Here is a 16,336-nt window from a genome sequence, read left to right as displayed (position 1 = left end):
AATCCACCGTGTTTTACAAATGTATTTTATCATTAAAATAATATGTAAACCAAACAAGTCTGCATTCTCTGACATTTATAAAGCTTCAAACTAAATTGTAAATTGGCTAAAATCCGTGATCCTTTAAAAACAATTAATTAAAAGAATGAACATCTGTAGCCAAGAAAGAGACTTACTTGAGAACTACAGAGAAGACATCTTATCGTTTCACATCCAGCCGAAATATTATGAAAATCATTGTTGACAGCCTATAGTCAGCATGGGATATAAGGACTGTCCAGTTTGAGAAGACTCCGCATGCTGCCCACAACCTTTAGAATCCCGCTGAAGCAGTTAAACAGTCAGTTACATTCAAGAATGTGAATTATGTAGCACATTGTCAACCCCCCTAAAACCATAAAACTAACTTTATGGACCTCACGTGACTTTTTTAGAGCTACATATTGGTGTTATGGACTGGACTTCAGAAGAAATTAGTCAGGTGGATTTGTGTTTCCAACCAAATAATGCAGATGGTTAGAATATCAATAATAAGTTAATGGGTTGAGTTGTTGTGCTGTGACACGTAAGTGCTGAGTTTGAGTATTGCCATTTTATAAGCCATATTCTTTACCGATATCCATAGTTTGCTCGCAGAGCGCAGCAAAAACTGAATGGACTATATGCAACAGAACACACAAACAGTAACACCCATGGCTTAATTTATTTTAGCCTATACATGCACAATGGTGATTTCATTTAAGTGAAAATTTAAATATTTAAAGTGTAGATGAACTGGTGGGTGAAATAAGAACTAGTGTCCCATCATGTAATGAATTGTCCAACGTTGGGATCACTAACCAAACAGGCCTAAACAAAAAGAGACTTTCATGTATGACTGAGAGAAAACTTTATTTTTCTTTTTGGATCAACTCATTTCAGTTCAGACACAAATACAAAAAAAATGGCAGAGATACCATCCACATGTCAATAACAAAACATTTTTTTTCTCCAACTTTTAACACAGAACGTTCATAACTCACGTTGTGCACTACAAATAACATATTGGTCACTACTGTATAAAGACATTCTTCATGGACATCTTACGAGCCCAAAGTAATCTTGTGCTGCAGCCTAAGTACACAAATGTAAGTGCGAAAAGATTATTTGTCTCGCGATGCAGGTATCATCTATACGAGAAATCAAAAAGCCCGGTACATAACAAGAATATAGCATGTTGCGTGAATAATACATGACGTTTCAATACAAGTTCAAGGATACAACAAAAGTTTCTTTTTCTTTTTCTTTTTTTACACTATCACTCAAGATAGTTAGGTAGTGCGAGTTGTACTGTACATAATTCTTGTAACAGGTCTAGAATACGTTGCACGAATAGCTCACATGGAACATGCTTTCCTCCACGAATGTATAAACTTGACACACTTGACATTCACACTCATTTTATGGCAATTGTAACTAGTTTAGCATATGTGATAACAATATTCAAGAGCTGACAATTTTTGAGTTGCACGGGGGAAATCACACGTCGTCAGGTGATACCAACAAGCTGAAAGGTGCAGCGCTGTAACAGTAGTCGAATTTTCCAATTAATGTGACGTGATTTGCTCAATTTTGAAATGCGCTCCCCGCCGTAGCCAGACTCATGCTTTTCAGTTTATTGTCCTTCTTCCATTTCATCCTGCGATTTTGGAACCAGATTTTGATTTGCCTCTCTGAGAGGCAGAGAGCGTGAGCTATCTCTATTCTCCTCCTGCGTGTTAGATATCTATTGAAATGGAACTCTTTCTCCAGCTCGAGCGTCTGGTAGCGAGTGTAAGCTGTTCGAGCCCGTTTCCCATCAGGTCCAGTCATATCTGGCATAAGCAAGGGCAAAGAGATAATAAGCAAACATCACCAAGCCATCAAACGGAAATGGACTTAAATGTCCGTTACATTTTGGATGTTGGACTGCTGGGTGATTACAGTATATTCAAGGCGACGTGTAGTTTAGTAGCCTACCATTGCATTTTATGGCTTTATTGCTGCACACATGCAATCATTTTACATGCAGTCACCTCCCAGATAGAGTGGTTATTCTCTATTTAACCTATGCTTAGGTGAAATCAATGGTTCGTCAAAGGATTATTATTTTTTGTAAGACAAACATTAGTTCTAAACGAATAAAAAAAACATGCATTTAATCCACGTATTATTCAACTTCTTTAATAAGCTGTTATCATCCAAATAAGGCTTTAAAATGTTCATTCTATAATGCCTAAATAAAAAAAGAGATGTGTATACCATGGTTAATGTGCAGCTTCCTCATCCATGGGAATATCTGTGGAGTTTGACCGTCGTTGGGTGTTGTAGTCGAGGTCGCCACAGATTCTTGCTTCTGCGTACGTGTGGTGCTGGTGGTCTGTGCTCCTTCCTCGGTCTCGGACGAGACATTGGTCTCGTCTGTGTCCGCAAAATGTGTGCTATTGCTGCTGGTGAGATTGTTGCTGTTGGTGAGTCTGCTGTTGCCGGTTGGTGTGCTCTGATCAGATGGAGGAGATGAACCCTTCAGTTCCAGAGTCTCGCTGGTGGCACAAGACAGGGGATTTGGAGACGAGAGCGAGCAGCTCGACTGTCTGTACCGGGTCTCCTGACCCGTATTTTGGAAAGAGCGAGAATTATCTCCAACTTCCCCGAAATGGCCATTGTTGGGACGATTTACACTAAGGTCTATTCCATTGTAGTTGTAACCGAAAGACCCGGAATGCATGCTGGTGGAGTCCCTGTAAGAAGCGTTCATAGCGCCGTTAGTACCATAATTTAGTAACTGATAGTCAGACCCATTTGGATAGCGCCCTGAGAACGAGTTTAGAAAATAAGAGCTCATTTGGATGTTTTAAAATGTCTTGATTTGTAGATCTTGGTCGTTAAAATCCAGCGCCGCACAATTTATGATGTAATAATGAATTATAGCAATGCACTGTACTTCGTTTTTGCCATGTATGCGGCCAAATATGGGAGAGCGTTAGGGCATCACGTGCCTTTGTTGACCAGTCGTAAATTCTCTCTGATGACTTCAAGAGGTAATTCATGCTCTATGGTTACAAATGATGACGAAATGATGATCGTTAGGTTCAACTCAATGGTGCCTCCCCGTCGAGCGCCACATCCCACGTTAGCGGAGGGCGTCACCTACTGGAAGAACTGTAACATAACCAAACACCTGCCAATTTCGGAGAGCCTTTTTGCTGCATAATTTTGTAACACTATTGCTATTGGAACACTAACACTAAGTCGTATTTACAAATAGATGTAAGCTAAATTAAGGCAAAGTGTGAATATTTCTCGTTATTTTTCTTTTCCTTTTTTTTTTAGTTTTAGACTCTCAAAGCAATCTTGGCTGTTTCAGCGACTTTAGTCAGTGATTCCATAGGCTACCAAACCGCATAGTTGGCTCCTTAACATAGGTTAGTCATCTTATTTTTTGATAGTCAAACTAAGACATAGCCTAGATCTACAAAATAAAAATGAATAAATTAATTAATTAAATAAAAAATGGGCCATATTCCTATTTCAAACTGGCCCGTTTGACCAGCACAGCTTCACGAGGCAGTAAAGAGTTGGAAATTAAAATATATATAGGCTATATAGTCTAATAATAATAATAACAATAATTAAAAAAATTCTCTCTCTCTCTCTCTATATATAGGCCTAGCAGATGTCTATCAGATAAAATATTTTATAACAACGCATAAAGCTGATAATAAAATGTCTCTGGCTCATTGAGAAGATGCCCATACAAATAAAGAAGGATAAACCACAGTATTGTTAAACAATCATTTTATTGACAAAATGACATTGCTAACAATGTATGATAACGTGTTATTCTTAGTGCATTCACATATACACATACACAAAAGTGACGACCCAATAAATTAAGCATCAAAATGTCCCATTTTCTTCTTTTTCTAGCACACAACATTGAACCACATATTCAATGTAATTATGAAATATGAAATTATGATTTATTTCAAATTATAGGCATTAGAATATTCAAACAGCGAGAAAACATTTGTCTTATTAGTTTAGACAGGCCAAATACCGCAAAATATATAATAGTGGTAAAAGCACCTCCCATATCTTTTACCGTCTTTACAGAGGTGATTTAGAAGCATGTTTTTTTGTTTGTTTTTTTAATGGAAAAAAAGAAAGTCTCTCTTGAAGCTTATTAGGGCAACATAAAACTTATTAGGTAGTTTTTTTCTTGTTGGACAGACCAGTACTTATTAGTTCAAACTACAGGCTACATGTTATGTACAATGTTTCCAGGGCTTCGTCATACGCTGCTTTTAACATTTACCCCGCCTTTCCACCATCCTCCTCTTCGCTGCCCTTTGCGGAGTTCATCACTTTATTCTCCTTTTTCCATTTCATTCTACGGTTTTGGAACCATATCTTTATCTGACGTTCCGTCAAACAGAGAGCGTGCGAAATTTCAATTCTTCTCCTTCTGGTCAAATATCTGTTAAAGTGGAACTCCTTTTCCAGTTCAAGAGTCTGAAACCGAGTGTAGGTTTGACGACCCCTGCGGCCAGTGCTTCCAGGCATTCCTGTCAAAAAGGTGAAAGAAAGACATGCTAGGTCAACATCCAGTAAACATACCAACAGGACAACGTGAACAATAAAAGAACACTGTTACAATCGTTACCATTATCAATATTACGAAGACTGTTATTACTGCAGCGACATCAGATTTGACATCTGCATTTTATCTAGCCCAACACGTTAAGAAATTATATTAAAAGTCGTTCAGTTGAGTGCATCTTACTCTAAATAGATAGCCTAATACAATTTGGAAGACTTGCGCGCTTATACTTTATGGTTACTAAAATGCGCAATAGGCTATTCAGGATGCAGCAATTTATTTTACCTGGGTAGCCAATACCTGTCTCTAAAGATTGCAGGCTGTGTATCTCTTCTTTTATATGTTGACATAGAGTCTTATAAAGTAGTGTGGCATTCTCTGACATGCAAACGTTTCTTACCATTACACGAGTTCATCCTCTGCATCCACGGGTAAACCGGGGTACACGGTTTGTCTTCACTGTTAAAATATCTCTCTGTAGCCTGTTCAGAGCAGTCCGTCTTGAGCTGGTCCTGAGTTAGGACCAGCGAGTCTTCCAGACCTCCGATAGCGCACGAGCGGTCAGCGGTTCGGTAAATGTTCGGTGTTGTGTAGTCACAAGCACTGGTGGATCCGCTTCGTCCAAAAACGCCCCCAGCTTGCTGGTAATACGAGGAGGTGTAAACCTTGTCCTGGACATTGGTAGCTCCGAACGTAGCGCTTGGATAATGTCTTAAAGGATCTGTATATCCAGAGGAATATAACGGTATCTGACCCAAGAAAGACTCCTGTCCTCCGGGTAGGGACACGGGAAAAGTTGAGTTGACGAAATAGGAACTCATGGGGTGGCCAGTGTTATTGTCCGAGTGTTATGATTTGTTGTGTTTTATAGTCCAAGTGGTTTTTGCCATTACTTTATCTGAGATTTGGTTTTAGCCGAAGGGGGGTGGCGAGGTGCCAATCTGAGACCGCGGGGAAACGGACCAGCTGATCAGTGCCTGACCAATCCTGAGCACTTCTGACAACAGGATAACGTGTGGTGGGGGCCCTCTTGTTGCACAGAATGGAAACCCCAGGGCATATCAAAACACTCAGACGCAAGTGTTTTTCTCCGTTTAACGCATAAAAAAGAACGAAAAAAGAAATCTAAAATGCAATAATATCAACAAACAATTACTTTATAGGAGTATGTGGTTAATAATTCATTTCCCCGCCACATTTTCTATTTCTATTTTAACGAAATATTCAGCACGCCTCAAATATGTGTGCAACTGCACGTCATTTTAATTTCGACTGTCTTCATTAAAAAATGTCCAATGCTCAATTTTTTAAATCATGCAGACATCATGGCTTAATTCAGGTGCACGAGAGAATTTCAGAGACGTACAGACGGACTCTCACTCTCCAACACGAACTTGTACTGACCTTTACCCTCTTTAGCCTAATAATACCGTATTGCTGTTTACACATACAGCGCGCCCTCTTGATATAAAAACAAAACAAAGCACAGATAAGACACAGACACAACTTGACTTCAATACGCTAATTTATGAAGAGTGATTATGCTCGTTTTAGAAAGACTATAACTTGGGCGCATTTTCAATATAGGCCTTCCAAACAATTAATTAATATCTATCTATCTATCTATCTATCTATCTATCTATCTATCTATCTATCTATCTATCTATCTATCTATCTATCTATCTTACTGTACAGAATGGCTTTCACGTTGTATATCGAAATATTGTGTAATTTTCTCCATGCAGATGTGCAACATATTTAGTGAACTTATGAAAACCTGCTTCAGCAATACATTATGTAACCACAGCGGACATACAACCAAGCAAAATTCCTATATCAATAAAAACCATGCATCAATGGAAAATAGAAGAAAATACAAACTCAACAATCCACATTTAAAAAATAGGATACCTAACACTTCCATTTTAAATTCAACCCAGCCCATGTCGTTCTTTGTGTTTAAAATAGACAACGTCAGAGTTATAGCCTATAACACAATTACAGGACCGGTTTACATTTTATTTTAATACTGTAATGTCTATAGTGTCCTTGACATATACAAATTAATTAAAAACAAATTAATAAGTTAAACATTCTTTGAAATGTAATATTTAAATAATAAAGTGGCTTAAGCCTTTAGTTAATGCGAAAGGAAACCTCTCAGAAAAGCTAACCATTAATCACTATTCTGTTTTGTAAATTAATAAAAATTGATCTTTAAAGGTATTATTGAATATCGATAGGCTGCTGTAAGTACTTGATGACGTTATCGTTGTGTTTATCACTTGGAAGGAGGATGGGATATTCTCGTATATTCTTAAAACTGCAGCGATTCTTTTGTCGTTAGATTAGATTAGATTAATTAGATGTCTGATTAAGTAAATGATATGACCACCCTCTGACAGAATACAAAACTTTCTTTTTTAATATTATATAGTATTGTATTATTAGTAGCCAAACTTGACCCACTCACAGAAAGAAAGAAAGAAAGAAAGAAAGAAAGAAAGAAAGAAAGAAAGAAAGAAAGAAAGAAAGAAAGAAAGAAAGAAAGAATGAATTTTTAACGAGGACGTTACACAATTTCAGTGCAAGGTCAATTTCTAAGAGCAGAGAAATATAAAATATCGTAGAGCAAGAGTAGCAACGACCATTAAAAATTAGACCCAATGCATAAACCATTCCCAAACTGCATTTGTCGATTAGTTGCTCATTGTAGGCACACTTTGGTTAAACATATAGGCAACAATAGACGTCTTGAGTCAGTCAGATCACATGCAGAGAAGACCCAAACACAGACACTGGATTTCACCACAGTTACCACATCTCGTCACTAGATGACATCACAGAGCAAGAACTGAGAAAAGGTGTGCTTCTTCAGGGACACACCAGAACAATTTTTTTGATTGTGATTGTAATTCAAAATCAAACACTATTTTGGTTATTCAGATTCAGAATGACAAAATTATCTAGCCCATACAAAAATAAACTAAATTATTGTTGTCCCACAACAACAACATGAAACAACAAAAAAAACATCAATTAGAAAGCTGTTGATGCTTTGAGACATAATCCTTCACAAATGTCCTCAGAAACATGAATGAATGATGGAGAGATGATGTCACGGGTTTTGAGCAAATTCCGTGAAACATTAAGCTATAAACAGCAGAAATTACAATGGCTGAAACATCCAACTTTTACAGCCAACTTTATAGCCCTTAATTTAAAAATAAATCACAAAAGGACTTTGCCAATTACTGTTATTATGGGGCATTGCCTCATTGTTATTATGGGACTCAGTAGCCTAATGCTGATTTGTAAACTCAAAGTTAATGTAAATCTCATAATAATCATTTGAATGCAGCGGCCATCTTGTAACTCTGCAAATAATACTTCTTTCTAAGCATATATTTTTAGACAAATAAAAAAGTTAGCATTTAAAACATTGAAACAAATAGATCTATTTGCGACACGCATCATGTCGATCGTTTTAAACCGTCTTACGATGCCTGAGGTCTTACTGCATGTTCATACTAGTTCTTATCTACTTATCTATATCTGTTTGTGTTGTTATACAAAAGACATGCTCAAGAAGATGATATTGTGTAAGGAAATTTGTTTTTGCATCATGACATCGCTGGAATAAGTGGAGTACAGAAGCCTATAGGTCCAGTCCTACCTTTTCTTTTCCCGTTCATCACCGCTTCAGTGGAATGATCCAAAACAATCTCGCAGATTCGTCGGTTAACCAGGATCTCGTGTCGTATTTTTTGGATGTAGCCTACGGGTAAGACCGACAGAGCTAAAACTTGACAAATTAGAGAAGAAAAAACTAAGGTCCTCAGTGAATTTTGACCCTTGCACTCTTAGCTGATGTGAAAATCTAAAGACGCTTCGTAATAGCGTGACGTCGAGCTTTCCATCCATATTAACGCACACAATTCGCCCAGCTCAGGAGAATTTGTCTTTCCGTCTGCTTTAACAAAACGTAAAAAACATAAAGGACAGAGGTGCTACTGACTGCGCCCTGACCAAAAGAATGCTGCATTATAGCCACTTGGGAAATCATAAAAAGTTCATGTTCACAGAGAGCTGCTCACGTGACCCCTGTCAGCCAATCCACTGGCAGAACCACACATAAAGTTCTATCACAAAGTTGTAAATTTTCATAAACAGCTGTGAGTTTATTGCTTTGCTTCAGCAGCAACTCGGTCGCCGCCATCTTTATTCGTTAAAAGAGAGAAAAAAGCACGCCTTCACTTCATTAACAGCCAAAGATATTGGCTATATCCATTATTTTTTTGAAGATGAAGAATTAAGTCTATTAGGCTACTAGCATTTCGGTTTTATAGATGGTTCATAGACCAGCTACACAAAGGTTGTGCAATGTTTATAACTAAACGCAACGAAAATGTAACGAAATGTAAAGAGAAAAAACGATTTCCATTTAGGCTATAGAAATAGAGGCTCCTTTGACCAGTTGTGGCTAAAACTAAAATGGACCAATTACACTAAAAATTAAAGAGCACCATTCCCTCTTTCTCAGTAGTGTGCGTTCTTTTGTCAGGTGACTTTAAGAGAAGAATAGACAAATGGAACGTGAAAGCTTTTTACAGCACTAAACATGCGTGGAGGAAAGAATTGCTTCCTGTATCTACGAACAAACACTTATTTCCGACATTTATTGGGGCCATAAAACAGTATAACCCAAAAGTGACCGAGCATGGTCTGTAGGTTATACCTCGAGAAGGCAATGCTCTTGAGGATCAGCAGCGCGTGCTGTCCAAAAAAGGCCCAAAAAGCAACATACGAGGTATACATTCAGAATTATATTCATTTCAAATTTTAGCGTGTAATACAGTGTATCCACTATATTCGTTTAAATTTATGAACTCAACAAGCATATTTTTGAAATTGTATAGAACGCTACATTTTTGTGTTATAGCCTGCTAAATAAAATATAGAATCAAATTCTTACTCATTTAGCTTAACAAACGATATGCATGTCAGTGTTTTTCGTTATTGTATTCTTAAAACTTAAAATAAAAAATAATCCTCCATCCTCATAATATAAGCGTTTCCATCTGTTATATTTTGAGTTTAGTCATTTCTATTGAAGTTAAGCTTAAGAAAGAGAAAATCAGATGGCATAGACTGAGAATTATATTGAATTGAATTTAATGTAATATAATTAAATTACGGTTTTCTTGTAGGCCTATAAACGATTCTAAATGTAGGCCTACTTGAATTCGTTAACTGTAGGCATATAGTTTAAATAACTTATTTTAAACTGTTTTATTTTAAAATTATTATAAATGTAGGCCTATTTATTAAAAGGACATTTTAATGCATGATTCTGCTAATAGGCCACACATTATGGATTTGAGCCCACAGAAAACGGTGATGTATAATATATATGTAGCCTATATACCACCGTTTTCTGAGAAGAGTAGACAATGTAATACATATATGTACGTGTAATACATTTACACACAAATAAAAGTCTTTTTACATTATATATTCCTTCAAACGTATTCTCGTCAATAATAGTATTCAGATAATATAATATGTGCCCACATGAGATTAGATGAAAGGCCTTACGAAGTGTGGCATAATATATTTCGTTTTTTATTAATATAGGATTACATTACAGCTGAAAAAATAGATTTAGTTACTCCCGTGAGATTGTTTTAGATTGTGATCTTGATATTCTCAGAAACGTGAAAATAGGCAGCTTTTCATAATTAAAACTTCAGAAAATATCTGATATAATTAATAATTGTACATTTATAAAATATATAAACAATCTGTAACACCTCTATATTATAACATTTTCTTCTGTCCAGGCCTCAAAATTCGTTTAATCTCTTTCTTTAAAAATACGGGCTTTTAAAATGTTTGATTTCATGATGTCTTCATTTCTTGCTCATAGAAAAAATAACGAAATACAATTTAATACAACTGAAACCATTAAAAAAATATTTATATTTATTCTTGTTCCCGACTGTAGACCCTTGTCAACATCAAAACTAGGTTTCATATTTTGTGGACACACACACACACAACACACACACAGAAGGCAGGCTTGCAGCATTGGTTTCCTTATATTAAGAACCATTTGAGTGGCTGGTTATAGTTGGATGTTTTATCGTTCTTTGGAAGTTAAAAAGTATATCTGTATTTGAACAGCTCAATACCGTTTAGTCCTCAGCAAACTTCAAATCAGTTCCTGTGTTTACTATACATTGTTGTTTTAAAATAATGCAAATCCTTATGACATGCAGGCCTACATTTTACCTTACTTTTGCTGTTTTGGCAAAAGAATATCATGCAACATTCATATTTCCATTATTTCGATTTCTCTTTGACAATTTAATAGGCCATAGTCTCTTTTTTCTAAAATATTCAACATTATTCTGGTTGGTCGTGCACTTCTCAGTGGCCGGCTCATTTTTATACAAATGCAGATCACATTTTGCCAAAATAACGAAATTGGTGCAGGCTACCTCTAAACATAATCCTACATCGAAATTCGTCAATTTATATTTAATATCTATTCTTCAGTAAAACGATCATACCAATATAATAGGCCTACAATATTATTTGAAAACATTTAGGCTTACATTCCGTTTAACTTGACCAAAATCCTTTAATTTCTTGAATTAAAATTAAGGAGAAAAAAAGCATTAAAATGCCATCAAACCGTTCTTGTTGTTCTGTATATTGAGGTGATATTATCAGCTTAAATACGACTTTAACTTTAATTAGAATTTAGAGAATTCTACAACTTTGTATTTTTACATTGTCATAGTTTATCTTTGGTTTGAAATTATAGATCAATGATAATGACAATACTTTGAGGTCCATTTTGGACGACATAAAAAGGAAACAACCACTAGTTGATCTATTTCTTTAAACTCATTCAAGGAATATATATATTTAATTTTCAAATCACACTATACCAGAGTAAATTACACACCACATTAATAGACCAGAGTGTACACAGAGAAGAGCTCAGTATCTTCAAATATTTAATCTCAGGCAATGAATGTCCTATAGACTGAGGGCAGCCAAAAGCTCTGAAAGAAAGGTATAGCACAATTAAGAGGCATCTGGCACTTGCTGTTCATAAAGGACGAGACAGAGATTGAGACCAGACTGCTCGGGAATCCAACCAGAGTAATAAAAGCCTGTAAACTGCCTGCAAGTGCTCATATTGAACTTTTGGCTTGGGGTCAAATGGTTTCGGTGGTCGACACTTTCTTGTCAATATGTAATATATGAATAAGAAAAAAGTATACAGGCTTATATTTGTTCATTAATATTATTGCTTTCTTATTGTTATGGCTTTAATAGTAACTCACCATACCCTTTAGTTACTTTAAAATATCATCAGATCCAGGTCCTTTAAACACCTTTGAAACCTTTTACCAAGACAACTTTTGGCCACCCATGTTTACTGCAATACATCTGCATGTAAAAAAAAAAATTTGAATCAAAAGGCTAAGTTATGACAATATATGTTTTTACATTGCTTAACTCATCAAAATAAGTTAAGCAATTTTCAACTTTTTATGTTATACAATATTCGACAGATTTTTTAGTCAGTTTAATTTAAGTTGAAATGACTTAAACAACCAAGTTGATTGTACTTAATTTAAGGCAGCAACTTTTTTTTTACAGGGGTAATGCGATTATTGGTTTACAATTTTATTTTATTTTTTATATTGATTTACAGTTTAATTAATTTCATTTTTATGAGATTGATTTACAAATTATTAAATCCATTATGGCTATTCGTACAATCGAGGCTTTTATTTTTGTTTATTCGGGAAGTGAAGTGAGACAATAATTGAGACAACAATTCGGGTGTTTGTGTTCTGAGGAAGAAAAAGAAAACCTTTCATTATAGGCAATCCAGTGGAAGAGGAAAAAGAACAAAGGCGACGAAGGGATTCTTTTCTCATATTTTATTGTGGCTTCTTTCAGGAACCACTTCCAGTTAAAGACAATAGAAAATACAATAGAACAGTGCTTCCACGAAATATTTACACAGCATTTTAAGAATAACATTGTGCGTCTGAACCATCCCCTCTCGGGAAAGCATAACGCATGGATACACTGACATTAATGATTGACGCAATGACCCATATATTAGGTAGTTCGGTTGTAGATTTGTAAACTTTAATAATCCTTTTTTGAACAGTAATTAACAATCACAAAAAGTGCATTTTCTTACAGTAAGAGATACAGTAATGCACTCACTAATGCTGATTCCTCACCCATGTTATAGGCTGTAGCAAAGTTACTGAAGAGAACATATCTTGGATTGTGGAAGATTTGAAGATGCTAGACGCCATGCAGACCATATCCTTCTCCTCATATGCCCTCACTGCAGTAACCTCAAGAGTAATCTACTCGAGGACAAACACCAGTGGAACCTTACAAAACTGAGATTGATACATCATCAAACCATAAAAAGCGGAAATAATCACTGTTGGAAAACAGAAATGCCTCAATGAACGGAATACATGATTGGCTTTGTATTTGATAGCCTTTGCTTGTCGCCAGACGTCATTTTGAACCTCAAACTTATATTTGCAGCGATGGTTTTCTTTTACAGTCGACAGCCTATTTAGAATTACTGGAAGTCTCCGAGTCATCTTCTCCTGATGTGTGTTTTTCTGAAACCTGGCTCCCATCTTGCCCCTGTCTCTCAATTTCCTCTTGCTCCGTTTTGCTGCAGGGAAACTTGTCTTTGTTGTGTTCTTTTTTCCACTTCATGCGCCTGTTCTGAAACCAGATCTTGACCTGCCTCTCGGTGAGGGCCAGTGCGTGAGACACTTCGATGCGCCGCTTGCGGGTCAGGTAAGGGTTGAACAGAAACTCTTTCTCCAGTTCCAGCGTCTGATAGCGGCTGTAGGTCTGCCTGCCCCTTCTCCGGCCGGTAGCTATTTGGGGGAAAAGAAGCGTTATTTCCGGCTAAACAGTGTTTGATTGATCATATATCCATCTCTGTAAACGAAATAAAACAACAAAGTCTTAAAACTCTCAAAGTTTCATTAAATAATGTGTGCGGAGCAAACCGGATTTTCTTAAGGGGTGTTAATTCCTCACTAATCTATAGGTGCCATAAAGTGTTTAATTGGGGGTAATAAGTAGGCCTACCATTGTCTACAGTGTTTTATGTGGGACTGTAACAGACTAGGTGTTTCTCTTCGCTCATCTCACCTTGTGGTCTCATCCATGGGAAGAGCTGCGCTGCGCACGGTTCTGCACTTTCCAAATCATCCCTGATACTGTTGACCTTTAAATCCCCAAATTGCGTAAAATCCGCATCTGGAGCGCTGAAGAACGACTGTCTCTGTAAAGTGTCCTGGCCCAAGATGTTTCCCGTGGCATCTCCAGAGTAAGCGACTGCGCACGGGTTCTGTTGGTAAGATGCGTGGGAGAACGATGATGTACCGTGGTGGTAGAATTCCGGGAACTGAGCCGAGTGCTGAAACGCAGATCCTGTGTTGTGACCGTACAGCACAGATGGTCTGCTTCCGAGATCCGGCGCGTACCCTGAGCAATCATAGCAGTTGGAGCGCAGAGAATCGCCTCCTTTAAATTTAGTGAAGAGGGAATTGACGAAGTAAGAACTCATTGCTTGTAAGATCAAGTCCCCGATCAACTTTGACAACTCTATTGAGATCAAGCAGTCTATAGATGAATAATGTTTTGGAGCAAATGCAGGGCTATTATTACAAGAAAAGTGAATTCATCCAGGTGGAAATTATATGCGTAAAATGTCGTAAATATTCATGCAAACAAATGTACCCGTAGCTGCACCCACATGACTCCTTAGTAACGGTCCCAGAGCTATAAATAGTTTTCCTTCTTTACTTTCTTTGATAGTGAGTTGCATTTCAGATGAGCGTCAGTCATTGATTCCTTGTATCATTGGATGGACTCGCCATCTCCAAACAGACAAAGCGCGATCTTGTGATAGGAAGAGCTGGAGAGACTGAAAAGGGGAGATGAAAAGGGGAGAGAGGGAGTTCTTGGGGAGGTAAAGGGGAAGGCGGAGTAGAACTGTTATTGGTAAACCATTTCAGTGCCAGAGCACATGCACACGACAAACGAAATGTTTCCGGTGGGATAACAAAACTAGATTTATTCAGGTCCATCGTATGATGAAAAATATAGGCTACCACATTTGTAATTACATTCATGTTTGTTTTGATGATTAAGATCAAGGCTATTATTAAGTCTAATGCAATAGGCTACTGACATAAGGCTGCTTCCGTACTTAGGAAACGTCATGAAGTGCAGAGTAGTTTCAAGGTGGAAAGGATTTTTATTAGTCAACAAAGAGAAGACAAGACCACCCATGTTTAGGCTGTTTAGGTTTATATCAAGCTTGCATCTCAGAGAAAGTGAGAGAGGGGTTACTTTTAATATTTGGGAATTTATGTAATTGTTTCATAAGCTTTTTATTTACTATATTTGAGAATAAACGGTATTAAAAAAAAAAGGGAAAAAAGTCAAGTTAATATTTTTTTTTGTGTAAAACGAGTAAAGAGTGAGGATCTCTCTCTTCAGGTTAGACTGGGAATTTAGGCGAGTTATCCTGTCTGGTTTTAGAGTAACACTGCCACCGTGTGGTGAACATTGTAAGTTCACTCGAATTCATTCAAGGATGACAAAGAATCTGTTGGTCTAAAATGGGAGATAACGGAATAATCTTAACGAATCCATGCGCACAAATACATTCAACTAATAACATTGTTTGCTTTTAACTGTATTTTTTTCTTGGACTATCGAAAAACTAAAAATGTTTTTGAGTGTATGCTATTTTGATTGTTTTCTTTCTCTCTCTCTTTCTGTTTGCACCATGAGAGGGAAAGGAGAATAGAGTAATTATGTGGAGAAAATGAGAAAGCAAACAACGCGGAGCTGAACAGCTGCACGATATTTTCATACCACAGTTGCTTTCATTTTCCGCACTTAGGCTACTTTACGACCAGAGGAGCAACTAATTAGATTTTTACTGCCTTCATTTTATGCACTATTAGATCAAGCCACGCGAAATTAAGCGTAGGCCTCTTCTGTATCAAGACCTCTGCTTCTGCATTTAACTCGCATTTTGCTGTAAAACAACCCCGTATTATTATTCTTATTATTATCTGCTTTTATCTGTAAAATAATATTATTTAATCTTATTCTTTAATAATAATAAATTCATTTGCAAAAGTAAATTATTAATGAGTGTTTTTTAATATTATATTGCATTATTATTAGTCTTTCATACGTCAGAATAGCTCTAAAATGCGAACTAGTCTGGTGTGCATCGTTGAAGCCAAATGCATTTAAAAAAGGAATAAAGAAACTGTTCATAACTGAACTCATTGCTTAGGTGCCAGACAGGATTTAAAATAAAAAAATCAATCAAATAATTTAAAATATCTCTCCAAACTAACTCCAAAGTAGGATGATGCAAAGCTAAAGTATTCAGCAATGAGATGAAATTACACGGATGATTTCGGCAAGCAGTTTGCTTTTACGTGCGATAAAGGAAATCACATTCACATAGAAATAGACGTAATCATTTAATTCGTTTTTTTTTTTTTTTTACTTTGTTAAATTATGACTTAGGCTGAAATAATAATAATACTTTTTTTTTGGATAAATTAATATATTAAGTGTAAGGCTTATCCTATAGTGGTCGACGGG

The 16,336-nt window shown here is 36.5% G+C and overlaps 3 protein-coding genes and 1 long non-coding RNA gene across 4 annotated transcripts in view; 1 reads left to right on the top strand and 3 right to left on the bottom strand.

The window, feature by feature from the left end:
• The window catches only part of LOC309484852, a 44,535-nt gene that overhangs the window by 18,448 nt on the left and 9,751 nt on the right, over positions 1 to 16,336 (top strand). The gene's annotated exons all lie outside the window — the stretch shown is intronic.
• Positions 600 to 3,634, bottom strand: hoxb5b (homeobox B5b). The gene is made up of 2 exons (XM_082151269.1): positions 2,281 to 3,634; positions 600 to 1,853 (listed from the first exon to the last, which is right to left on the bottom strand). Exons 1-2 carry the CDS (start codon positions 2,861 to 2,863, stop codon positions 1,606 to 1,608), a joined length of 831 nt encoding a protein of 276 aa, XP_082007395.1. The 5' UTR covers positions 2,864 to 3,634; the 3' UTR covers positions 600 to 1,605.
• hoxb6b (homeobox B6b) lies at positions 4,151 to 6,281 on the bottom strand. The gene is made up of 2 exons (XM_082151274.1): positions 5,022 to 6,281; positions 4,151 to 4,586 (listed from the first exon to the last, which is right to left on the bottom strand). Exons 1-2 carry the CDS (start codon positions 5,440 to 5,442, stop codon positions 4,333 to 4,335), a joined length of 675 nt encoding a protein of 224 aa, XP_082007400.1. The 5' UTR covers positions 5,443 to 6,281; the 3' UTR covers positions 4,151 to 4,332.
• hoxb8b (homeobox B8b) lies at positions 12,574 to 16,248 on the bottom strand. The gene is made up of 2 exons (XM_082152341.1): positions 13,850 to 16,248; positions 12,574 to 13,569 (listed from the first exon to the last, which is right to left on the bottom strand). Exons 1-2 carry the CDS (start codon positions 14,265 to 14,267, stop codon positions 13,250 to 13,252), a joined length of 738 nt encoding a protein of 245 aa, XP_082008467.1. The 5' UTR covers positions 14,268 to 16,248; the 3' UTR covers positions 12,574 to 13,249.

This window comes from Leuciscus leuciscus, assembly GCF_965113295.1.
Source record: "Leuciscus leuciscus genome assembly, chromosome: 21".
NCBI classification, from domain to species: domain Eukaryota; kingdom Metazoa; phylum Chordata; class Actinopteri; order Cypriniformes; family Leuciscidae; genus Leuciscus; species Leuciscus leuciscus.
The sequence above is the reverse complement of the archived record's forward strand: the minus strand, read 5'-3'. Positions and strand labels throughout refer to the sequence as shown.

What these genes read in the sequence shown, in the direction of transcription:
- hoxb5b (XM_082151269.1), bottom strand. Translation starts at nt 2,863, where the DNA reads ATGAGCTCTTATTTTCTAAACTCGTTCTCAGGGCGCTATCCAAATGGG. An exon ending in GAAGCTGCACATTAACCATG is followed by an intron (nt 1,854 to 2,280) that starts GTATACACATCT and finishes TGCTTATGCCAG; the next exon opens with ATATGACTGGACCTGATGGG.
- hoxb6b (XM_082151274.1), bottom strand. Translation starts at nt 5,442, where the DNA reads ATGAGTTCCTATTTCGTCAACTCAACTTTTCCCGTGTCCCTACCCGGA. An exon ending in GAGGATGAACTCGTGTAATG is followed by an intron (nt 4,587 to 5,021) that starts GTAAGAAACGTT and finishes CCTTTTTGACAG; the next exon opens with GAATGCCTGGAAGCACTGGC.
- hoxb8b (XM_082152341.1), bottom strand. Translation starts at nt 14,267, where the DNA reads ATGAGTTCTTACTTCGTCAATTCCCTCTTCACTAAATTTAAAGGAGGC. An exon ending in CCCATGGATGAGACCACAAG is followed by an intron (nt 13,570 to 13,849) that starts GTGAGATGAGCG and finishes TCCCCCAAATAG; the next exon opens with CTACCGGCCGGAGAAGGGGC.